Source organism: Populus euphratica, unplaced genomic scaffold, assembly GCF_000495115.2.
Source record: "Populus euphratica unplaced genomic scaffold, PopEup_1.0 scaffold21.1, whole genome shotgun sequence".
Classification (NCBI taxonomy): Eukaryota; Viridiplantae; Streptophyta; class Magnoliopsida; order Malpighiales; family Salicaceae; genus Populus; species Populus euphratica.
Window position 1 is genome coordinate 502,147 of NW_011499887.1, and position 25,647 is coordinate 527,793.

General features: G+C 31.9%; 4 protein-coding genes across 5 annotated transcripts; 2 read left to right on the top strand and 2 right to left on the bottom strand.

The window, feature by feature from the left end:
- Positions 1-771: 771 nt before the first annotated feature.
- Positions 772-4,382, bottom strand: LOC105130482 (growth-regulating factor 1-like). Its single transcript, XM_011033020.1, has 4 exons — positions 3,643-4,382; positions 2,922-3,146; positions 2,252-2,612; positions 772-1,828 (listed from the first exon to the last, which is right to left on the bottom strand). The coding sequence occupies exons 1-4, from the start codon at positions 4,079-4,081 to the stop codon at positions 1,003-1,005; spliced, it is 1,851 nt and encodes a 616-aa protein (XP_011031322.1). The 5' UTR covers positions 4,082-4,382; the 3' UTR covers positions 772-1,002.
- Positions 4,383-4,393: 11 nt separating this feature from the next.
- LOC105130601 (growth-regulating factor 2-like) lies at positions 4,394-6,057 on the bottom strand. Its single transcript, XM_011033176.1, has 3 exons — positions 5,339-6,057; positions 4,729-4,842; positions 4,394-4,407 (listed from the first exon to the last, which is right to left on the bottom strand). The coding sequence occupies exons 1-3, from the start codon at positions 5,775-5,777 to the stop codon at positions 4,394-4,396; spliced, it is 567 nt and encodes a 188-aa protein (XP_011031478.1). The 5' UTR covers positions 5,778-6,057.
- A 10,407-nt stretch (positions 6,058-16,464) lies between these two features.
- LOC105130483 (uncharacterized) lies at positions 16,465-17,445 on the top strand. 2 transcript variants are annotated; one of them, XM_011033021.1, is made up of 4 exons: positions 16,465-16,505; positions 16,599-16,658; positions 16,747-16,842; positions 17,212-17,445. In XM_011033021.1, the coding sequence occupies exons 1-4, from the start codon at positions 16,473-16,475 to the stop codon at positions 17,299-17,301; spliced, it is 279 nt and encodes a 92-aa protein (XP_011031323.1). In that variant the 5' UTR covers positions 16,465-16,472; the 3' UTR covers positions 17,302-17,445. The 2 variants fall into 2 exon arrangements, 1 of the variants encoding a protein (XP_011031323.1); XR_843239.1 differs by lacking the exon at positions 16,465-16,505 and having other exon boundaries at positions 16,584-16,658; positions 16,753-16,842; positions 17,161-17,445.
- Positions 17,446-23,033: 5,588 nt separating this feature from the next.
- On the top strand, positions 23,034-23,873 carry LOC105130484 (NADPH-dependent 1-acyldihydroxyacetone phosphate reductase-like). The gene has a single exon (XM_011033022.1). It carries the CDS (start codon positions 23,034-23,036, stop codon positions 23,871-23,873), a length of 840 nt encoding a protein of 279 aa, XP_011031324.1.
- The last annotated feature ends 1,774 nt before the right edge of the window (positions 23,874-25,647 follow it).

Sequence of the window (25,647 nt, forward strand, 5' to 3'; positions counted from 1 at the left end):
TAATTCCAGATGTCCTGAACTGATAAATAATTTCTTCCCTTACATATCTGGATACAGCTAAGTTCATGTCCACACAATAATAATTTGGCAAGGAGGAGCCTCAACACAGGTCCGGTCTCAACAAATTTTCATCAGAATCGGGGTCCCAGCCCTTCGAAAAATCTACACTGATGTCAAGCCAGGGGGGAGGCTGGGACGGAAATTGTGAAATTAGGCAGTGGCTGGGCCAGAGCTGCTGAGAAAATAAATAAAAATAATAATTTAAAATTAAAAAAGAAAAAAGAAAAATCAGCTTTTTTCAAACACCACCCAAGGAACTTGCGGGGTCTGCCGGGTGGGCAGGCCTCAAGAGTTGCTCCTGTCTGGAGTCCAGGGAACTCCATCTCAATGTTCAATAGTGATTTCTTTTACGTACATATCCTTGAAGAACTGGGTCTGGAATGGATAGGACAGTGCATATCACATACTGGCCTACAAAGAATCAATGATCGATATGTATTTTTGAAGTTTAAGTATTATATTTTGCTTTTGCTATGGAGGATGATTCATCATCATCATCTTGACTCTTCTATCCCCACTGTTTTGATGTCTTGCCTCATGTACCATTCCCCCGGTTTCCCTCTTCTCCATTATTTTTCTCCTATTCAACATCCTATCATTGAAACATGCATCTCCTGACCCAATCTGATAATGTATTGTAAGCTTGCGTGAATGATGGGGTTATATACTTGTATTTCACAGAGATGCAGCAAATTTAGAAGGTTGAAACCATGGGAAAATATGACATTCAACTCAAACAAAGCAGGAGAAAAATTACTTTAATTCACACATTAAAGATCCCTACAGATCCATACATGCAAGAATGGCCGATACCTATTCAATTGGGAATCAGCCAAGCCTTTACATTCTAGATTTGAGGGGAAAAAACAAGCAACAAGGAGAAACAGTCTGCAGAAATTAATAAGATAGATAACTCCAAGCTTCTTCTTCACAAGTTTCATCCTAACCATTTTCTTGATTACAGGGATGGAATAGGGGATCACTTGCAATTATCGAACCAACCGCTTCCTCGTACAGACTAGCACTTTCATTGTTTTTCTTGCTCTCTGCTCTTGGGCTGCTACCTGAACTGCTATTTGAAAGTGAACCAAAAGTCGATTTCTGCAAGACTCCTGTTGGAGAAGATCCCAGCTGCGGACTGCCATCCCAACCCTCCCTTAAAAGGTCTAGAGCTGATGAGCTTTTGCAGGAATCCGCATGGCTGGCGCTGGTGGTCAAGACCTCTCCTAAAGGGCCGCCAATTGAAGTTCCCCATGAGATAGGTATCCAGTTGGCTTGCTTCTGGCTTGCTTCATTATGGTCACCGCTCACCCTTAAACCCATTTGTATAGGGTCAAACTCGCTAGATAACCTCAATGGTGAGAAGGCAAGTTTCTCTCGCAGAAGTGAGGATGACGACGACGAGAAGTCTGACGAGACCATTGAGATTGACATTGAAAGTTGGGTACAGTCAGATTTCAACTCTTCTGGCCAGCTAATGACAGAACGATTTGATTGGTCCTTCGGCCAGTCATCAATGAATTGACGAAGGGGATGCTGATCATGGCTTTCTTCAGCACTAAAGTTCAGAATAGACTCGTAGGGTTTAGAGTTGAAGTAAGAGCTCTTCTGCGATGGGTTGAGGAGGGAATCATAGGAGACAAGTCCAAGCTCTGCTTGAGAGCACTGTTCAGTTAGGATATCTTGTCTAGGAATAGAGAGAGTAGAATCGTCAGATTTCCGGTTCATAGTGGAAGACATCACAGAAACCCTCCGTGCATCTTGTGCTCTGCAAAAGACAGTACTTTTCTTAAGACCAAACCGATGAGTATAATTTAGTAATTTGCTGATTCAATGAAAAAAGTTTCTTAACAGTCAAATGCATCAACAAGATGTAAACAGGAACCATAACCTCCACAAATACATATTTTTCTACAAAAAAGCCTTCAATCCAAATGTACAAAGCAACCACAAATGGGGAAGCTATAATGAAGCCCATTGAAAAAGGAATCCTAAGTGTCAACTACCAGGACTAGTCACTGTCACCTAAGTAAAGATGAAATAATGGGGTCAACTTTATGGTAAAGTAAAAGGAAGAGAGTATGAATATACATGCTTTTAGAGAGAAATGCCATCTTATAGAACTTGAAAAGGATAACAAAAGGCAAATAAAACAAGCAAGCAAAAGGAAGCTAAAATGCACATTTTTTACCCGTTGACACGAGCATCTGCAGAAGAGTTCGAAGCAGCAGCCGGCTGCAAATTTTTCAACTGTTGCTGTGTGATCACAATGCTGTTCGAGGTAGCGCCACTGGTTGTAATCGAGGTTGACATGGAGTTAGACATTGGCACCACCTTTGAACTGGCAGTCCCAATAGCAGCATGGCCAGTCTGGCCTTCCACAGGCTTTCTTGAACGATGGCGGCCTCTGTTTATGTGCCTTTCACAATATTTTTGGTCAGCTACAGCATCCCTTGAGCACCGCCATTTCTTGCCATCAGTCCGACGACACCTTCCAGGCTCCTGATCAGTGTTGTTGCCAGGGTAACCTAGGTGGAAAGTGCCCCATCCCACTATGTAGATTGGGAAAGATGCATGAAAAAGAAAACAAAAGGAAATCAGTGAAATGAAATAGATCAGCCAAAAAAAGGGGAGGAAAAAAAAGACTATTTCACTCCAAACAGAATATTATTTTATATTTATAATTCGTGTGCATATATATTTGACATCATTTCAAAGATCATAATAAATTGAAAAAAGTAGGCTATTAGTCTCAGTACCAAACAAGAAAAATAAGACTCCAACACACACACAAGAAAAATTAAAAAAAGATAGCACGTGTTGATTCTTCTAACTATTTCAAAGGAACAGAAGAAGCTTACATGAACTGGGAGGGAATGATCCAGCAGAGGAAAAAGGTAAGCCATAAGGGTTGAGAGATTTCTTGAGAGGAATGATTAAATTGGAAGGCACAGGCACACGTGCAGTGATGTATTTGTAGATCAAGGCCTGGTGTTCAAGCTCCATCCACTGAGATGGAGTAAATGGTCCTCTAACCCCAGTAATAGGCCCATGCATGCTTGCATTCAAGTTTCCAGTGCCATAACCTGCAACATTAGATTAAACATTTCTTGCCTGTAACATTCAAAGAAGCTATATGTATATCCTTAATTATATTCCAAACTTGACATAGAGGAAAAAAAATAAACTATTGCATAAGTTTTGTCTGTGTACCGTTGATTTTCATAATTTTTCTAGCTCTTTCCCTCTTTTGTAACTAACATGTTCTAACACTGAAAATTAACCAAATCTAAAACAAAAATAACTGGCTTATAAGGGTGGGGGAAATCAACTTTTCCCTTTGACAAGACTCAAAATGTGAAATTTCTACTAAATGCCCATGAAAAGACCATCAACAGTACTTGGAAACAAAGCCATACGAGGATAATAGCAAAATCAACATTTTAGGTATGAATGTAACTAAAATCTGTCATTTACCAAAAACCCATTTCTTAAAATCAAACATCAAACAAAATCTCTATGCCAATTGTAACCCAAAGATGAGAACTTCAACCCCAACAAAAGAAAAACTTATGTACTTACCTGCACTTCTGCTAGCGGAAAGAGGTGCGTGCTGGTAGTAAGGAAAACTCAAGGCAGTGTGGTTTTGTGTGTTTCTCTCAACCAACCCAGCATCTTTAACGAGAAATGGAGTAGCTTCTGGTTTTGGAGAAGAGAAGCTTAGCATGTGCTCTTGTTGGCGAGAATCATTAGAAAACATGGAATTAGGTCTCAGCAAAGGAGCGGGTTGGTGCAGTGGCATTGTTTTGGTGGAAGAGAAATCATCAAGTTTTGGCATCTTTGAAGCCCTCCAGTAATCATCCTGAGCAGATGCAGATGCAGATGAGGATGGTCTTTCTTGCTTAGTTAACACAGATCCAAAAAACTTTGGTTTGGTCTCAGGAAGTGAGACATGAGGAGGAGCATGACTACTACTTTCAGGACCCACAAGACCCTCCAAACCAAGAACCCCAAAGTCCATGGCAATAAGCTACAAAAACTGTAAAATTAAAGCAGGAGTTCATGGCAAGAAAGTGAGAGTAAAAGAAGAATAAACTTTCATGTCTTGAAACAAAGGGAAAGAAAAGGAGTGGCGCATCTTAAGGGTGGGTTTTGCACTGTCTAGAGAAAGACTTTAGATTTAAAAAAAATAAAAACAAAAATAAAGGACTGAGCTTTGAGAAGGAAAATAAATAATTGGAGAGAAGAGAGAGGGAGAAGGAGTTGAAACTTGAAACTGAGGGAGCAGACAAGGCTACCAAACACACTCTCCGCTTCTCGGACATGCTGCCATTCATTGTTTTATAGCTGAAAAGGAAATTTTTTGGTCATCTTAGGGACACTTCAAGTTACCTAAATGTCCTTGGTATTTTAAAAAGAATTTAACGAGTGAACGTAACTGAGTTACATATGGGAGACCATAACCTCCAAGTAACAAAAACATTCTAGTACGAGAGGTTTGAGCTTAAAAAGATATGTAATGATGTTATTTTAAAAGTATTTTTTATTTAAAAATATTTTTAAAAATATTTTTATTTTTAATATTACATGTTAAAATGGTTTGAAAATATTTAAAAATATTAATTAAAAATTTTATTTAAAAAAATAATTTTAAAATAAAAAACAAACCTCGATATCTGCATCCACATAACGTAGCAACCACATACAAATAAGCTAAGAGAGATTCATTTTTAAAAAGGCTAGGCCCATGCATGCTTGCATTCAAGTTTCCAGTGCCATAACCTGCAACATTAGATTAAACATTTCTTGCCTGTAACATTCAAAGAAGCTATATGTATATCCTTAATTATATTCCAAACTTGACATAGAGGAAAAAAAATAAACTATTGCATAAGTTTTGTCTGTGTACCGTTGATTTTCATAATTTTTCTAGCTCTTTCCCTCTTTTGTAACTAACATGTTCTAACACTGAAAATTAACCAAATCTAAAACAAAAATAACTGGCTTATAAGGGTGGGGGAAATCAACTTTTCCCTTTGACAAGACTCAAAATGTGAAATTTCTACTAAATGCCCATGAAAAGACCATCAACAGTACTTGGAAACAAAGCCATACGAGGATAATAGCAAAATCAACATTTTAGGTATGAATGTAACTAAAATCTGTCATTTACCAAAAACCCATTTCTTAAAATCAAACATCAAACAAAATCTCTATGCCAATTGTAACCCAAAGATGAGAACTTCAACCCCAACAAAAGAAAAACTTATGTACTTACCTGCACTTCTGCTAGCGGAAAGAGGTGCGTGCTGGTAGTAAGGAAAACTCAAGGCAGTGTGGTTTTGTGTGTTTCTCTCAACCAACCCAGCATCTTTAACGAGAAATGAAGTAGCTTCTGGTTTTGGAGAAGAGAAGCTTAGCATGTGCTCTTGTTGGCGAGAATCATTAGAAAACATGGAATTAGGTCTCAGCAAAGGAGCGGGTTGGTGCAGTGGCATTGTTTTGGTGGAAGAGAAATCATCAAGTTTTGGCATCTTTGAAGCCCTCCAGTAATCATCCTGAGCAGATGCAGATGCAGATGAGGATGGTCTTTCTTGCTTAGTTAACACAGATCCAAAAAACTTTGGTTTGGTCTCAGGAAGTGAGACATGAGGAGGAGCATGACTACTACTTTCAGGACCCACAAGACCCTCCAAACCAAGAACCCCAAAGTCCATGGCAATAAGCTACAAAAACTGTAAAATTAAAGCAGGAGTTCATGGCAAGAAAGTGAGAGTAAAAGAAGAATAAACTTTCATGTCTTGAAACAAAGGGAAAGAAAAGGAGTGGCGCATCTTAAGGGTGGGTTTTGCACTGTCTAGAGAAAGACTTTAGATTTAAAAAAAATAAAAACAAAAATAAAGGATTGAGCTTTGAGAAGGAAAATAAATAATTGGAGAGAAGAGAGAGGGGGAAGGAGTTGAAACTTGAAACTGAGGGAGCAGACAAGGCTACCAAACACACTCTCCGCTTCTCGGACATGCTGCCATTCATTGTTTTATAGCTGAAAAGGAAACTTTTTGGTCATCTTAAGGACACTTCAAGTTACCTAAATGTCCTTGGTATTTTAAAAAGAATTTAACGAGTGAACGTAACTGAGTTACATATGGGAGACCATAACCTCTTTATTCTTTTTTCTTTTTCTCTTTTTCTCTTTTTTTTCCTCGGATTTTACTCCTATTTCTTCTGTGTTCAATAATAGGGCTGTATTTTTTCGACACCACGAGAATCTCAATCAAGATACAGGGCAAGTAAAGTTCCAGTGGTGAGAGCAGTTTTTTTTTTTTTTTTCCTGTAACTGGATTCAAACTTTATTATATACACCTATTACTTTGTAGTACTTGCAGAATGTTCAGTAAACCATGAGAATTAATCGTGGTGTACATAAATTAACTCATAAACCCCGTGTAGATAAAAAAAAAAAAAAAAAAAAAAAAAGGGGGCAAGACTCAGTCTCATTTAAAGAACGGTGAAATGACTGAATTGAATAACAAAGAATTAGGGTTTTTCGTGGTGTTGTGTTATAAAGGTCTCCTTCTAGCTTGTCTACACTAACATCTTTTCGTGTCCGGTCAATTCTCTGCGTGTGTGAGGATTTTCTCAGGAATTTGGTCAAAGCAGTCGTGCATGCTAGATTGCTAGTAAATCAGGCCCCTAAGCCTTCCGTCCTGCTGGGTTTCTCTTGCTTCTCCACGGAAAGATGCTTCTTCTAGGTAAATCAATACCCTCTCAACATCATGGAAGACCACATTTATAGAAGGAAGCGAAAAAACAGACAATTCTTACGGACACTGTTAACTCTTCCTAAAAGAGTTTGTGTGCTTACAAATTACTATTTATTGAAATAGTGATTTTTATTTTTTTAATTTAATTATATTTTTATATTATGAATTATATGTTTAGCAGATTAATCCAATTAGTTCAGATTTTTTAATTATTTTAATTTTATGTTTTAATATTAATCTAATTGAGAATTAAATTTTATAATATGTTTTATTTACTTTTCATTAGATTATCCTGATCTCATGACTTGAAAATAGTAATTAACAAATTAATCCAAGTTGACTCGGATTAGGTTTTGTCTTTTTCCATTGATTTTTTTTTTATTTTTTCAATTAATATTGTGTTTGATTGAGAATTGAGTTTTATGATTTGTTTTGATTTGTTTTTCATTAAATTATCCTGGTCTGATAACCCAAAAATAATGCTTAATGGTTAACTAGGGTTAACTTAACTTATTTTTTATGTTATTTTTTTAATTAAGATTTTTATAAATTTCATCATTCAACATTAGATCTGACATGAGAGATTGAGAATCAAGCATTATAATTTATTTTGACTTTCTCTATATATCATTATCTCAATCTCAAAATTAAAGTCGCAGATTTAACATGTTAACTCCGGTTAAATTAAGTTATTTTTTTATTTTTTTATAAGATTATCTCGATCCGATAACCTAGATCATGAGTTTGGTGAATTGATTTAAATTATTTTTTATGTTGTTTTTTTTTAATTTTTTTATTTCTTAATCTCATCATTAAATATTTGTATGGTTATGAATTAGAATTCATAATTTATTTTTATTTATTTTTTATAGGACTATCTCGGTCTTATAACCCGGTTTGCAAGTTTGACATGTGAACTTGGATTGTTTTTAAGGTTATTTTTAATTATTATTTTTTGTATTTATCCTTCAAAATTAGGTTAATTGAGAATTAAATTTCATAATTTATTTTAATTTTTATATAAAATTATCATAATCTTATAAATTAGATTATAAATTTAACATATTATCTCAGGTTGACCCCTCCAATTTAATATGTTGTTATTTTAATATTTAAAAAATATATCATCTTAAAAACATTTAGTCAAATATTATTTTTATAAGTTATATATGTTATTTTTAAATCCATAAAATTAATTGGATGGCATCAAGTAAACCCTTATAAGATTATTTTTTTTCACTAGAATAAAATAATATTTGAATAATTTTTCTTATGTTAATTTTTTTTTAACTAGACCCGCACTATTATCCAGTTCCATCTATAACAACAAGTGTTCGATAAAGGGCTGGTTGTTTCTGACTATTTATATCAGCACCCTGTTTCTGACTATTTTTTGGCAATGTCATTTACACGCTCAATTTAGGATGTTCAAGGCGGCAGCTTAGGCTGCCGGTCAAGATTTGCAGAAAGATTAGAATGTTCCTCCTCCTCCCTGTAGTGTTAGGAGAAATTTGCGGCAATAACATGAAAAGATATTTGTAGAAGCCCATTACACTTTCACTCTATAAGCAAACGTCTTTGTAATTTGAGAGAACAACACCTCTTTATCCGAGTATAAAATTAAAATGATTTTTTATTTGATTTGGTTTTTATTAAATAAAATAATTAAATTAGATTTTTTAAAAAAGCTAAAATCGGTTTAAATTGTTCGGTTTTGATTCTATTTGGTTTTTTAAAACAAAAACTAGTTTAATTTAATTTAATTTAATTTGGTTTAGTTATGATTTTATTTTTATATAGCTTGGTTTTTTGGGATTTGATTTATTTTTTTTATTTGAATTCGGTTTAGTTTTTTAATTTGAAATTTGTTGAAACTTCAGCCAGGCATGATATATTTGAATTCGGTTTGTTTTTTTCCTGGCAATTCGGTTTGGATTCCATTGTTTTTCAATGGAAGAATTGACTTCTTTTGCTTCTTCTTGGCTTCGTCATTTTTTGGGTCCAGCAGCCATTGTAATCTGAGGTCATTTTGTTGTTGGTTTCTAGTTTAATCGATTGGAGTGCGGATGTATTCCATCTTTCTAGATTTTTATTTTAAAAAATTAAATTACTATTTTTTAATATTTTTATTATTTTCATCAAGGATATCAGTTTGTTTTATCTGAAATGGTTGTGACATTTCATACTAATTCAAAAATTATAACAATATAGAATAATTTTTATCTTATAATTTTTATTTTATTTCAAATCTTGATTTGTTTAAGATTTTTTGGCTAAACTTTAATTAAAATGTTTCGATTTCATTCCACATGTTTTTTTTCGATTTTGAAAAGTTATTGAATCAAATTGAACCTAATTCAATTTAATTAATTAAACCACCCAGGTATAAAAAGCTTTTTTTTTATTATTATTTTCAATAATAATAATATTAATAATACTATTGAAAATTATTGTTACTATTTTTATTAACAATGATATTAATTTTTAAAATTATATTTCTCATTAATATATATGGCTTATATTCATGTTTTTTTTTTCAAGTTTATATTTTGTAGGAATTTGAGCAAAAAAAAAGGATTGTTTAAATCTCATTAGTCTTGATAACATTGATCTAGCTTTGTATTTAAAATATTTGTATTAAGACATTTTACTTTTATAATATTTTGATATTTTATTTAAGTTGAATTATTTTAAGTTAAAAATCTATTTAATCTTAACTATTTAAAAATATTTTAAATTTTAAAATTATATTTATTTGACACAGTGTTTGTATTGCATAATTTATAATTAATTTATCTTATATATATAACCCCGAAATGGGACACTGGAATATTATGAAACTGAAATATTTTATTTCAATTGAAAAAATAAAATACCTACTGAAAACGAAATTGACAACCTTGATTTTAATGTATTGAAATAAAAAAAATATTATTTTAATATATTTTCAAATAAAAAACATACAATTTAAATTCAATTTATAACTTATTATAATATATATATTTAAAATAAAATAAAAAATTAAATTATTGATTTGAAATATATAATTTTAAATAACTATAGAAATGAATTGAATTAATAATATTAATTATTTTAGTCTTAAATAATTTCTTTTTAATTAAAAAAAGAAGAAGAAGGTAGACATGCCTTATTGTTTTCTTTGGTTCCTTTTGTAGGCATGCCTTATTGTTTTCTTTGGTTCCTTTTTTCCCTTCATTTCTTTCCTTGCCCATGACATGATGGGTTCCTTTACCTCTATGCTGTACTTCTTCTTTACCCCACGCATGGTGACAGAAAGAAAAAGGAACGAATTTTATAGCAGTGAAGGATCAATGAATTGTCAACAACATGTTTTATTTTATTTTGACACAATGACGCAACACATTGTACTTACTTTGGATCTAAAGATGCAACCAAGCATCTTTCACCCAAGAAAAATAGAGAGAGAGATGTACTGTAGAGTGGTGAAACAGTCGAAGGAAGGAGATGCAAACATTCAATCTTCTAATGATTGAGCAATTTAAGATCCAAACTAGGAGCAGTGGGGGTTTGAGAAAGACGATGGAGGATTTGCTATTTTTAAAATATTATTTTTAATGTTAATTCTAATAGAAATTCACTTAAAAAAAATTCAAATCAATACTATTGAAAATGTTAAAAACTAAAAAATTAATTTAAATCTTGAAATTGAATTCGACTCCGAGCTTTCCAAACAGCCGCAAGGGATTTTGATTATTATTTTTTGTGTTTTGCAGGGGAACGAAGCTTTTAACAATTCAAAATATAATTAGCTTCAAGCAATACACATGGCTATAGCTATAGCTACGTACCATAAGGTAGATCTTCCTATAAAATGCATATGTTTTACTGTTGCATATAGATAGATTAATAATAAACAACTTGAACCTATAATTAAGGTCGGCAACGGACTAGCTAGCCTATCTACTTGTTATAAATTTCCTTAAAAGAGATGCATGTTCAAAGAGCATGAAAGTCCTCTCCGAACTCAAGCAATATTGAGCTCCAAGTGTTCATGCAAGACAAGCTGGATTCTAATCAGTATCTCGGGCAGCAGGTGTGAAGATCATATCTAGCTTGAAGATCACCATAAATGATCTTGATTCAAGCCCTTTGGTCTTAGTAAATGCAAGAGCAAGGGTCTAGGTTATTTTGGGTGCTATAGGGCGTGGAAAACCAAAGACTAGGCTTTATTAAAGTGGTGGAGGCATTTGAGGCCTTAGAGCTGTTCCATGTAGATGATCAGGCGTGGGTGGGTCATTAATCTCCAACGAATGTGATGTTTCTCTCGTATCCATTTCCTATAATCCTACTCTATTAATTGGTGCATTAATGTGCCTTTGAAAATTCGTGACCTTCCAAGAAATGTTCTTCGTCTTCTTCCCAACCCTCCAACAGAGCTGTGAAGTTCTCTCCTCTTTTCTGAGCGAGAGGTATGAGTCGCGGTGCTATTAATTAAAGAATATAGATATAATTCAGACAATTAAATAGTATTATTATATGTTGCTAAATATCCAGAGATTGGCCTCGTAGAAAAGATATTTATTGTGAGGTTATAAACCTACAACCACAAAGAAACCTCAAATTTAAGCTTGTAGCTAGTTTACAATTAACAATTGCACCATCTCCAAGAAAGATATAAAAAATAATTAGCTAAGGAAAAATCCAAAAAATTCCATTCTGAGAAATTTAACAAGTTTCATTTTCACGCCAAAGCTAGTCAATGGCAGGAGATGTCTGGTGTGCACACAGGCCATGGAATTCATTTCCATCATATTCAATGCTCTAGAAGCATGCTCATGTATATCTTGTTAATTATGAAAGTGGAAATACCAATAATTTACAAGCTTTTCAAATGTGATTTTTTAAAATTTTAATTATAAAATAAACATATCAAATGCTCATCTAATTAAATACACCAGAAATTATTTGTGTCAATAAATATAAAAAAATAAAATGTTAGCATGACTATTTGACTCGCCTAACTACGGGTTGAGTAATTTTTTTTTTTAACGCAGAATAATTAATATATAGATATTATTAGCATGTTTTAAAGTAAAAAAATATATTAATGAATAAAAAAATTAATACTTATATATAATAAAATATAATAAAAATCATTTACATTAATAAAAACATGTAAAATCTTAACCTCACTTTTAACATAATAGAGCAGCAGAATAAAATAATATTGTAATTACTATAACAAAAGCACTATTTCATCAACTTATTTTCTCTAAATAAATAAATAAAAACCAAAAAATTAACAATTTTAACACCACTACAATAAAAACAATTATTAAAATTTCTAATTATATCATTTCTACGAGAAAATACTATTTACTTGTAGTACATGTATAATATAATGTAAAAAGAAGGATTTTAAACTATTTTTTTTATTAACGTGGGTGTTTGAGCCAGCTTGCTCGCACCACGACTAATCCCATGACCCATTAGACATCCTGCAAGCCTAGTGAACAAATAAAACATCGCGAAAATGACAAGTATACCATACAAAAAATACCTAACAGAAATACAAAGAAAATAGATCTTCAACTCAACTCCCATTATAACTCAAACCGAAGTTCAAAGAAAAAAGAACTGCGCCAAGACCACTGAGCGAACCTGATAAGTGATTTTAAACTATTTACATGTATGAGTCGCGGTGCTATTAATTAAAGTATATATTTAATTCAGACATTTAAATAGTATTATTATATGTTGCTAAATATCCAGAGATTGCCCTCGTAGAAAAGATACTTATTGTGAGGTTATAAATCTACAACCACAGAGAAACTTCAAATTGAAGATTGTAGCTAGTTTACAATTAACAATTACACCATCTCCAAGAAAGATACAGAAAATAATTAGCTGAGGAAAAATCCAAAAAATTCCATTCTGAGAAATTTAACAAGTTTCATTTTCACGCCAAAGCTAGTCGATGACAGAGGATGTCTGGTGTGCACACAGGCCATGAAATTCATTTCCATCATATTCAATGCATCTAATTAAATACACCAAGAACCATTTATGTTAATAAATATAAAAATCAAAGTGTTAGCATGATTATTTGACTCGCCTAGCTGCGGGTCTAGTGATTTTTTTCAACGCAAAATAATTAATATGTAGATATTATTAGTATGTTTTTGAATAAAAATATAACTATAAATAAAAAAATTGATATTTATATATAATAAAAATTATTTACAGTAAAAACATGTAAAATTTCAAGTTAATTTTTAACATAGTAGAATTAGAGAATAAAATAATGTTACAATTACTATATAAAACACAATTTCATTAAGTTATTTTCTCTAAATAAATAAATAAAAACCAAAAAATTAACAATTTTAACACCACTACAATAAAAACAATTATTAAAATTTCTAATTATATCATTTCTACGAGAAAATACTATTTACTTGTAGTACATGTATAATATAATGTACAAGGAAGGATTTTAAACAAAATTACAACCTCCCAATCAAATATATTCTTTCGATGTGTTTCGAAATTGTTGTCTATAATTTAAATGTCAAATCATTAATTGTTTGGGATTTTAATGTTCAACTGCTCTCTCCTTCATTTATAATACCATATACTCCGAGTCTATCAAATAAATTTAGACCCTGTCAAATTTATTTATTGCCAATTTTTGATAAGATATGGTAGCATCCATTACCATCTCCCCAGCTCTCTCTCTCTCTCTCTCTCTCTCTCTATGTACTCTCAACTATAGAAATATCACTGGTCCAGTTTTTACATATCACTTTCATTTGCATATTGGGCTTGTGGTGGTCCAGCTCTTGCCCATGTGATAGAATCATCTAAAAGATTTCTTCACCCTGCTCTAATTACGACAATGCTAAACAAGCGAGGGGTTGTGTTTCATACCGTTTTTAATGCCTTTTGCTCCTAGTTTGCTGCGTTTTATTAGTGTTTTAGAACAAACAAAAAAAAAAAAATTATGTTGGAGGTATATGAACAAAGATATAAAATAAATCTATGTGAAAAATAAGAGAATTTTAAGTCAAGGTTGTTTATAATATGCAGACCACTGTTCAATATACAATATATGGATTCTAATTTCACTTCCACCGTTTGCTACCTTGTTTTGGGCTGCGTTTTTAACTGTTGTTAGAATGTATTTTAAAAGCGTGTTTCTTTTTTTAAAAAAAAATTAAATTAATGTTTTTTCAGTATTTTTTTTAATAATTTAAAAAAGACATTAAATTTCTTTAGTGTTCAATTTAATTGGGTCAAGTTTTTATTTAATGAATCGAGTGAAAACTTGACTTAGGTTTCATCCATTTTAAACCCTCCACTTCCTTTACAGAGATCATCCCTTGCAAAAGACCAAAATAAAGAAAAAAAACCAAGACATTGTCTTGTAGGGGACGGTGAGGGACACGGAACTCTTCATTCCTTCGGCCATTAACTATTTCATAGCAGCTGATCCGATACGTTGCCCTCGAACATAAAGTTGTGGAGCCTGAAAAGGAAGTGCTTGAAAAATCAAAGCAGTTAATTGCAAGATTTAGAAGTGAATACAGACTTTAAAGTCAATTGCCATCTTTCCATAACTAGCATGAAGAAAATAATACCAAAACATTGAAAAACCCTCCACGGACCAGGAAAACTTCTCAGCCTTTTTATTGGAATCCAGTGCGTTTTCCTTCTAGGACCTATCTTGACACTTCAATTCATCTCTATCCGTCTCGGCCTTTGGGGTAATTTGATTCATTTTGACAGCTGCAACAAGTTGGCTTTTATAGGGGTTTGGCTTTAGTGAATCTCAGGTACCACGCAGAGCAGTTTGCTTGGTGTATCTGTGTTGTTTTGATGCGTTGGAGTTTGTACAGTGGCTAGAGTTATTGTCTTTAATGGTGGCTGTAAAGGGGCCTGCTTCCATTCGACACGTTCACAGCTAAAACTGAAGGGTGCAAGAGCGTGTGTAGTTTGTCTACTTTGGCGGGTGTGGTTTGGTCTCACTCGTGTAAACAAGGGTTTAAGGGAAAGAGATTAGAGTTAGTGTTTTGTCCTGTTCTTATAGAGAAGGAAACAGTAGCGTTACAGGACCCGACCCTGCTGCCGGTTGATCAGGATCCAGCCTTTTATCACAACACATTGCAATATCAGCAATTAAAATAATCTGTAAAAAAGTGTTTTTTTATCTAATACTATGAAATGGCTCATTCACTTCCCTTCATGGCTAACGTTTTTCATCTCAATTAAGCTTGTCGAAATAAGTACTCGTTTGGAAATGTAGGCGATGCAATCCCCTTTTCAAACCAAAAACAAGCTTTGGTGTTTTTTATTTGAGAAACCAATCGCATAAATAGGATAAAACATTTGGAGCAGAGCAGGAGGAGCTATCTCCCAAATAAACGACTCTAGCGTCTGAATTTTGTATCCGAACTGAAGCCCAACAATGGGGTGAGGTTCATTTTTACTTGACAAAAGCCCGTCCAAGTCAAGATTAAGCGAACTACTAATGGTTCTAAACTTGATTGTTAGCTTAGCCCATGATTATATTTTGTCTTGTTTAAATTAGGAATTTTATAGCTTGTTTTTGTTGTTTCATAGATTTTTTTATTTTATTTTTATCACAGAGATTTATCTGTAAAAAATAGATTGGGTTATTAAGATTCTTCTATTGATACCTCTGTAGCAGCAATTGTTGTTTTCTTTCTGTTGTGGGATGATGCTTATTGGGGGTGTGGAACGTTGGATAGTTTTAGACAAAAAAATGAAGATGGGCAAATTTGAGTGTCTACAATTGCCCCTCTTCGTAAATTTCCGTGGTAAAGAAAGTGTGCAAAGAAGTCGCAATCAATTTTCCTAAAACGGTCATGGAACATTTTCAATTAGATTGGACTTGAACATTGTCAAGTTTCCTAAAATTGATTCAGCTGGCGTCAAGCTAATTGCAATCGGTGTTGTTACTCCAGATAAAGCTGCTATGCTGGCCGACCGGTGTGTTTTAGGTAGTGCACTTGATTTTAGTTCGTGTATGTCTTCAAGAATAATCATTTGGCAGGCAGCATTCATTAAGCTGATGGTGTTTCTTTAAAGCATGTCTTCTTGAAAATTATTAAATATTCGAAGTTAACACATTCTAATGGATTCTTGGACACTCGATGTTGCTCGATTTCGGATGCAGTAGTATTGTGTCTTGATGATTTCTTGCAACAATGGCAAGAATCATAAGAAAAATATTTGTGATTTTGTTGTTTGATTTGGCATGTTGCTTTCTGCTCCAAAGCTGCAGTAAATCATCTTCCGCAGCCATCTTTCCCAAGACTGGAGATGCTTACATTTCTTTGTTGAGCCATTTATCATCAATGAAAAGTTATTCAATAAACTGGGAGGCACTCCTTTACTCTCACATACTAACGGGGTGCACGGATTGTTATTGTGGTGGGTCGCATTTGCATGCGAGGGGCTTTAATATACTGCCAGAATGTTGAATAATTTCCATCATCAATCATTTTCCTAGCAAATTCCAAGCCATCATTGCATTTCTACACTTGTTATTGTTTTTCCATGCTATGGGCCATTTTTCTTTGGGCAGTTGTTGTAACTGAATGATTTCTCTCGCTGATGATGTTTTATCGGTCACCATTTTCAATGGATTGCCTTTATGCTGACCCTGAGCGCAAGGTAATGATATATGCTCAAGTCTTACATCTACTTGTTATATTATATATCTTAGTTTACGATGGCAGACACTGAAGGACACTCATTCTATTTCAGGCTTGTGATGTCCTGGGCTTATACTATGGTTTTGAACGTACATTCTTCAATCCAGCTAGCGTAAGCTTCCTTTTATGCTTTCTGTAGAAGTCTTTTTGGAGCTTGCCTGTATTCGCAATATGCTTCATTTTTCATGCTTTGGTTATAGGCTAAGGTGTTTTCAAGATCTCATGCTCCGCGTAAAGCTGTGAAAAACAACACCATCGAAGCCACCCCAGATGATAGAAGTGGTGCACTGCAACAGGTTTGATCCACTCCTGACTACTGTCCAGTGATGAGGATTTTCTTTTATATCTTAATTTACCTGTAGGGACTTCACAAATAAACAGAAAAATATATATATATATATATATAAATGATTACAAATTATAGACATTTTAACAATACTAGGTTCCCTATCAACCTGTTCATGGACCTGTGAAGTCAACATTGAGGAAATATGTGTGTGTGAATCGATGATCCTGAAATCAGTCTCGAGCTTGGTTCGTTTATCAAATACACATGCTGCAAAGCTATCTGTCAATCCCAAGACTGAACTATTTATGACTTGGTTCTTCTGCAGCACTATCTGCCCTCACTATAATTCCAGCAAGTTCTGTTCGGTTGTTCTCAGGGAGGAATGTTTGTCTTCAAAGGGACTCAGTTATTGTTCCAGTTGCATGAAGGTTCACTGCATAGCAAATACCAGTCTTTCACTGGTTAGTCTCCAGCTTTTGTTAATCTGCTACCATGGAATAATAGTGGCAAAAATACATTGGTCTTTAGTTGTAAATCAGGAAGCACTGGCTAATGCCTGTCGAATGTAGTTATCAGAACTCGTCTGTATTTTACCATGTATATCTGCTTCAATGTGTTGATTTTCAAAAAAATTAAATAAATAAATAAATAAGGAAAGTTTAATCAGCTAGGTGGGTGTCCTAATCAATCAAGCTTTCTAAAGTCAAATACGTATGGCACCTCTATAGAAAAATACCCAAATGCCATGAGCAAACATCCCTCTCTGCTGTCATTCCTTGTGCTGTTGCAAATTAATCCATATTTCCAGGGCCTTTGTCACCGAAGATGGGTTAGGAGTTTGGGTTCTTCTCTGAAAGAAGCCTCCAACTACACCACCTTGTTAGACATTCACTTCTTTTCCCGGCAGAACTTTCTCTGTTTGCACTCTTTTAACACAGTGCAGGGGACATGAGAATGCGGGTAGCTCTGTCAATGGCACTCCGATGGCATCGGCAGGTGAATATTCAATATAGGGCTGGGCCATGGCTTGCTTTCCTTGCACATCTCCCACAACCTTGTAGGGTCTCTCTTCTTGAGCAGCAGGGCTAGGATGATCGCAAGAAAATATTCTACCATTTTGTCCTGAAAAATAACTTTTCCTTGGAGAAGCCTTAATTTATATCCATTCTTGATTGCATCCAAAACTTATAAACTTGAGATGATCTAATGTGCATGCTACCACTAAAACGGTGTAAATTTAAAGAGTTAACAAAAATGTTAAGGAACATTAATAGAAAGACTATCAGTTTATTAAATTAATCCTTATTTATCTATATATATATATATATATTTAAATTTGAATGATTGATAATTTTTTTTTATAATTTTTTTATATTCGTCTTTTACATAGTAATCTCGGTTTTATGATTTGTGTCATGAGTTTTGACAATTTAATTTTGATTTTTTTAGATATTTTGTTAAAATTAAATTTTTTTTATAATTTCATCCTTCGATATTAGGTTATTGGACCTCGAACTTCATGATTCTTTCAACTTTTTTTTCTATTTAATTATTCTTTCAACGCTTCCAAAATAAAATAAAATGATAGCTAATACTAGTCTTAGGTTTTCATAGAAAGTGTTTTCTTAAAAACTATTTTTTAAATTTTTCTGTTTTTATTTGTCATTAAAAAAGTTGGTCACCAGAAACACTTTTCAAGTAAAAAAAATTTGGCTTGGTTTTTATTAAAGTATTTTTTATTTATTTATTTTGAGTGGAAATTTTTTTTTAGAATTTGTAAAATTTTTAGAAATGTCATGTTATTTGCTGATTATATTAAATTTGCTCATCGAACTTTTGATTGCTATATATTTTGTTTTGATTTTTTTAATTTTATCATTTAGAATTTGATTTAATTTAATTTTCATCTTAACTTTGGTCCTCATTATTTATTTATTTATTATATTTTAAATAATTTATAAAATTATTATTATTATTTTTTAATTTTATCATCTTTCAACTTTTTTATCAGTTAGATTTGATCTCTATTATTTTAATTATTATTTATTTATTTAAGATAATTTATAAAATTAGATTTTTCTCATTTTCATTCTTATTTAATTTTTTAATTTATAAGATTTATTCTTCATTATTTTAATATTTTTTTTAAATAAAGTTATTTTTTATTATATGGCTAAATACTGAAAATATCTTTTTAATTTATTTTTTATGATATTGTTAAATATAAAAAATAATTTTTTTATAAATTAATTTTTTTAAAAAAAATTCTTTGAAGCAAGAATAACATTAAAAAATATGGGAAAAAGAGAGACAGATAGCGCGAAGGCTAGTAAAGAGGGCAACGACGATAACTGAGGAGCCTATAAAGAGCTGGCAGGGATCGATGGACAAAACACTTTTTTCGGGAACAAGTAAATACACATGCAATTTCTTTTTTAAAAGTAGAAGCAGAGCCCCAAATACTCTTATGAATTTCCATGCATAATTGCATGCATAAAGCCAAAAAAATAAAATAATAAATCCATGCTCTACTTTATTTGTTCCGAGGGTTGACCAATTTTAGCTATTTCTGCGATCTTCTTATTTCTACGCAAGTGTTAGTTTTAGCCACTGCATTCCAAAATTAAAAAAAAAAAATTAATTTTTTTTAATGAGATTCATATAAAATTTTGATATGTATTGTTGAATCAAATATATTTAAAATTGAAATAAGAGCAAGACAAAATTCCAACCGCATTACCGAAAACTTGTTGGCATTCTTTTTTCTACCATACCATGCCATTACTTGTTGTTCTTAACTTCATGTGTAAAACAAAATTTTTATTTTTATTTTTATTATTAATATAAATGTTCAGATTACTTTATATGCATCTTTATTAATTTTACAGGTTTTAAAATTAACAATCATAAATTTTTTAATTATTATGAGATTTATAAAATTTAAATTGATAATATTTATAAAATAAAATTAAAAGTTAATTGATTAAGTGACACGTATTAGGATTAAAATAAAATTTTTGTATCGCAGAAGATGAGAAGAGGAAAGTAATTAATCTCCATAGGATGTTAATTAGTTATTAAATGTTCATTCAAGTATATTTAATTTAATCATTTTATTAGAATACGAGAGTAATTAATTTTCGAAATACCACAAACCAATTCCCAAATTTTTTTTAATTGGGTTGTTTTCGAAACTTTTTTCGTGTGAAATATATTAAAATAATATTTTTTATTTTTTAAAAAATAATTTTTAAATTAGTGTATCACAATGTTTTAAAACATAAAAAAAATTAATTTTTAATTAAAAAATTAATTTTTTAAAAACATGATTTGTGCCAAGTTACCAAACATTATCTACAAACCTGGGGAGATCTTTCTCAAAGCCTGGAAGGAGATTTGGTTTGGCAAAATCGGCTTCAGATGGCTTGCGCTTCTTGATGATATCTGGTTCCGGTCGTGTAGGCTACTGTGAGCTAATCCAGGCTTGAAAGAAGACGCGTAAGCTCTTTTTTTGCTATCATTTGGCTGATAAAGAACAATCTGATCTTTAGTAATAAAGATCCTCACTATGAAATCATGTTCCTCGTTGTTTTCACCAGGCTGTCTATGGATTAAAGCCATTCACTATGACTTCCCGTTCTGTTCATCCAAAAAAGTTAGAATGTCAAACCAGCAACTAAGAAATGAAAGGAAGGGAAAGTTATCATGTCCATTGATGATTCAATGAACTCGGCAATTGAGTTTGCTAACAACTGAATTTCCATTGCTGCTACTCTTTGTTCTCTGATAACACCAGCTTATATGAATATTAATGTCCTTTAAGGGATAAAACTTGGTTTCCTTCAAAACCCACTAGATTAGACACCGGCATTTACAGAATTGAACAAAAACAATATTCTAAGACTGACCTCGCATCCCTTAGACTGGCCACACATACACCCCTTTTTTAGTGGGCTGGCCAAGTCATTTCTTTTTAGGCAGACTGACTATGCATCCCCTTAAATAAGGCTTATAATCTTAAATCAAATTGATATAACCCTAAATATAAAATGTATATGTATTAAATGCTTACATGTTCTCCTGCCATAATAGAGTTAGATAATGGCGGTAAGCATGCTAATTTCCTACATATCAACCTACTCTATCAATCAACATCTATTAGAGACTGTTATTCCATATAATTACCTTTGTACTTGGCTAAATAGAGTTTTACCATCTATGCCCCTCATTTCATGCAAGTTGAAATGCTTGTTCGTACGCATACACAAACAATTCTTCTTTCATAACATCTATATTTATCATCTCTTTTAATTCTCTACAAATATAAACAATATAGCCTTTAAGGCTTTATTTCTCTTACACCAATTTTAACTTAAGCATTTAAGGATTTTTTAAACTTAATAAGAGACTTATTTTGCGGATGTTCTTTAAACCCAAGTCTAACATTAATCTTAATGTCTCAGCCTGTTTACTAGCCTTGGAAAGACTTTGATCTCATGGATTTTTTTTTTTTTAATGAAATTCATTACTGGCTTGTCTAAGACAACATCTTAAATAAAAGCTAATTCAATTCCTTTTCTTAATCATTTTTAACATATATTTTCTTAATCTTTTAGATCTTTAATAACCAGCTTATAAAGTAAAAATACTTATAGAAATTTTTTTTAACTACATAAAAGCAACTAAGAGCCTTGATTTTTATCGAGTAAATGGCTCCATCTTGCAGACAACTTCAAGTTCAAGATGAAGCATGTTAAAATAATGTGCAATAGATGATGAAAGAATGCCAATGCTCTCAAAGCCAACATAAGAGCAATCATCACCATCGTTATTACTCCTCATTAAAACTTGTTCTAATAGCCTATTAAAAAAAGATATAGAAAAGAAGTTAAATATATTGTTATATAGGTCATGGCTTTTTATTGACTAAATAAATGTTTGACATGTCTTTCAAAAGATTTTATCTCTATAAAAATAAACTGAATTAATTATAATAGGCTCATAAACCCAATATAACATGAGAAAAACATGCATAACATCAAAAATTGATCATGCAAGGTATGATGCCATGTGTAAGTTTTTCCCGATAAAATTCTCTAAGTCTAAGTGTTTTTTACTTTCAAAATCTAATTTTTAACATATTTTTACCTAAAAACACATAAAAAAATTCATAGAAACCTCCGTAACTATATTTTCAACACCAAAATATATTTTAACCAATCCAAAAACTTAAAATCAAATTAAAACACATGTTTTGGATTACAATTTATTTTTTCTAGCAGGATTTAAGGTCTAAACCATTTTTATCAAGCTTCATTTTTCAAAATGAACTTGTTAATATTAATATTGGTGTTTTTTATGGTTAAAATATGATCGCGCAAAAGCTTTTCCTCTCTTCTCCTCTCTCAATTACCAGATACTCAAATATGATATAATGAAGTTTTATGAATAAAATATAAACTTTTAAAACTATAAACTATAGTGTTAAAAATTATGTCCCCATGAACAATGCAATTAATAGTGTTTTGTGTGGAAACAAATGTATTACATATTGAAATATCATTTTATATTAGTTTTAATTTTTATTTTTAATTTAATTTCAATTATTTTCACTTATTTTTTAAAAGGGAATAAGTAACTTGATGTGTCTCATTATTTTCAACATTGTTGTTAATTTGGCACGTGTTTGTACTTTTAAATTTCCTCAAATAATCTTTAAAATTAATGTATCTCATATATGGGTCCAAATAAATAATTTTTTATTTTAACATCCAATTTTTTTTTCTTAATTACCAAACCAATCCCTCAAATTTGTACTTTCCTTTTAGATTGAAAATCCAAATAAATTGATCACATGAACGAATTTTACAATGTTTTAAAAAATTAACCAAAAATTTGGTGCTCTAATGTCTTTTATGGCCTCATCCGTATATAGGTGACACATTATACATTGGAAACAGTTAATAGAAGATATAAGAAATGCAAAAATGACCGACCTTTTTACGCAAGGCCACAAGCTAGATGCTCGATTTTAGCCGGCTAATCTTAAATGGACATGGATATGCTAGGAGCATATTCCAGACTTTGAACTATGAACAAGAAACTAACCCCAGGGCGGATAAAAAAACGAGTACCTGCTCAATTTCTATAAGAGAAAGGCAAACGAGTAAAGCCGACAATAAGGTAATTAATTTAAGCATGAGCGGGCCTAAGGTTGTGCTGGTCACTGGCTGTGCAAAAGGTGGGATTGGCTATGAATATTGCAAGGCATTTGCTGAGCATAATTGCCATGTTGTTGCTTCTGACATTCCTCAACGCATCAATGAAATGTTGGAGCTTGAATCAGAAAATATTGAGACTCTTGGGCTCGATGTTTCATCCAAAGAAAGTGTGTCTTCAGCAGTGAGCACAGTCGTATCCAAGTATGGTCACATTGATGTATTGATCAACAATGCTGGGATAGGAAGTACAGGTCCTTTAGCTGAGCTATCATTGGATGCAATAAGAAAAGCTTGGGAGATTAACACGCTAGGGCAATTAAGATTGGTGCAAAACGTCGTGCCATACATGGCATCTCGGCGCAGCGGTACCATAGTGAATATAGGGAGTGTTGTGGGGAAGGTCCCTACACCATGGGCAGGGTCTTATTGTGCTAGTAAGGCTGCAGTCCATGCCATGTCCAACACCCTGCGTGTTGAGCTAAAACCTTTTGGAATTAATGTTGTGCTAGTGTTACCAGGGGCAATAAGATCAAATTTTGGTTCTGCTAGCGTGGAGAGATTAGGAAATCATGACTGGAAGCTATACAAGGACTTCAAAGAGGCTATCGTAGAACGAGCAAAGGCATCCCAAGGTGGCAAGGCAACGGATGCGACCATATTTGCAAGACATGTAGCTAAGAAAGTGTTGAGCCCCAGACCGCCAAGGCAAATTATGTTCGGTCATATGACTGGTTTGTTCGCCGTGCTTTCTTGTTCTCCTCTTTGGGTTAGAGACCTTTTCTTTTCAACTCGATTTAACCTGAATAAAAAGGTGTAGTTAAAGGAAGAAACTAGTTATCCTCCTTGGTCTATTTCACTACTCACAATTAATTTCAGTCTTTATTTTATTTATTTATCTTGACAAACTGTTGATCTTGTCTTGCCAACATTTAAATGCTTAATTTTAATGTAAACAATGTTATTTATATTTCTTTATTAGGAATAAATTTACGATTATCAACATGTTTTTTTTTGCTCCAATTGATTATTATACAATGTGCAGTGCTAGAAAATCGATGAATATAAACAAAAATACTGAGGAAATATTTTTCTTGATAAAGTTCCGATGAATTTTACCGGTGAAAATATACCCTCAGTATATATCAAAGGAATTACAATGAAAAAAATATAAAAAAAACAAAAAAATCGATGACGTGTTATTTTTTACCAACATAATTACTAAAAGGTAAAATCCGTCGGAATATTATTCATGATGTTAATTACAGATGGAATCACCAACAGAAAATTCAATCAGTATTTTCTAGAGAGCTCTGAAATTGTTTACTCTCCAATTGCACTGCTAATTATTATTTTTTAAAGACAAAATCACCGACAAATTAAAAAGTTATTGGTGTTATTTGGTGGGTTTCTAAATTTTTTTGATTAAACTGAAATTTTTAATTAAATATTACAAACGGAATCATCGACGTATTGAAAAGCCATCAATGATTTTTGACAATTTCTAAAAAAAATTTATTAAAAATATTACTATTTAATTATCCGTTGATAAAATCATCAGTGAAACACCCAATAAAAAGTTTGGAATTCTTGATTTCACAACAAACAATGCTCCTTTCTTCTTCTTCTTCATATGTAACTAACATCAATATCTATTTTTTTTTTCTTCTCTTCTCTTCTCTCCTCAATTCTTTTTCTTCTTTTCCATGCTCCAGTATGTATTTTTCTCTTAGTTTTTTTAATTAATACACTTTATGATTTTTTTTTTCTCTTTTTTTACTTCACTTGCAACTACATTAAGGTAAATTTTTTTTTTCATATTTGTTTTCACTATATTTTTTTTGTTCTTAATAATTGTATAAATGTTCTTGTAGGATTTTTTTTTTCATATGAGATCAATTTTTAGTTGATTTATTTATAGGATTTTTAAATTTTTAGCAATTGCAATTTTTTTCATATGAATTTTTTTAGTTGAATTTATTTTTTCTTGTTATTTATTTGTTGTAAATTTGTTTGATTTGAATTTTTTTTCCAAGTATTTTGAGTATTATAGAGTGTTTATTTATATTAATTTAATTATTTTATAGTTTTGGAAAATATATTTTTTAAAAATACTTTTAAATAATTACCGACGGAATGAAGTGGATAATTTTTTTTGCACGTGTTTTTTCTTTGTTAAATTCATCAGTAAAATAATTTTTTTATTACTAACAGACTTACTGACGGACAAAATATTATCGACAAAGGATTCATCAATGAAACATTTCTGTCAATAATTTCATTGGTAAATTAATTATCAACAGAATAATAACGCAAATATCGATAGAAAATTCCGTCGGTAAATATAAAAATTATGATAGTGGTGGTTAGCTTATTATTATATTGGATTTGACTCAATTTTATCTTGCAATAATCGTGTATATGATTGATCATTAACACGATATGTTAGTATTCTTACATATGTTGGTTTTGTTGATATTGTCAACTATAAAACTACTCTTTTTTTAGCTTTTAAAACCCATTATCTTGGTAAGATGTATGGTCTAGTGTTATCCTTTATCACTAACATGTTCAATGTTGCTTCCTTCTAAATT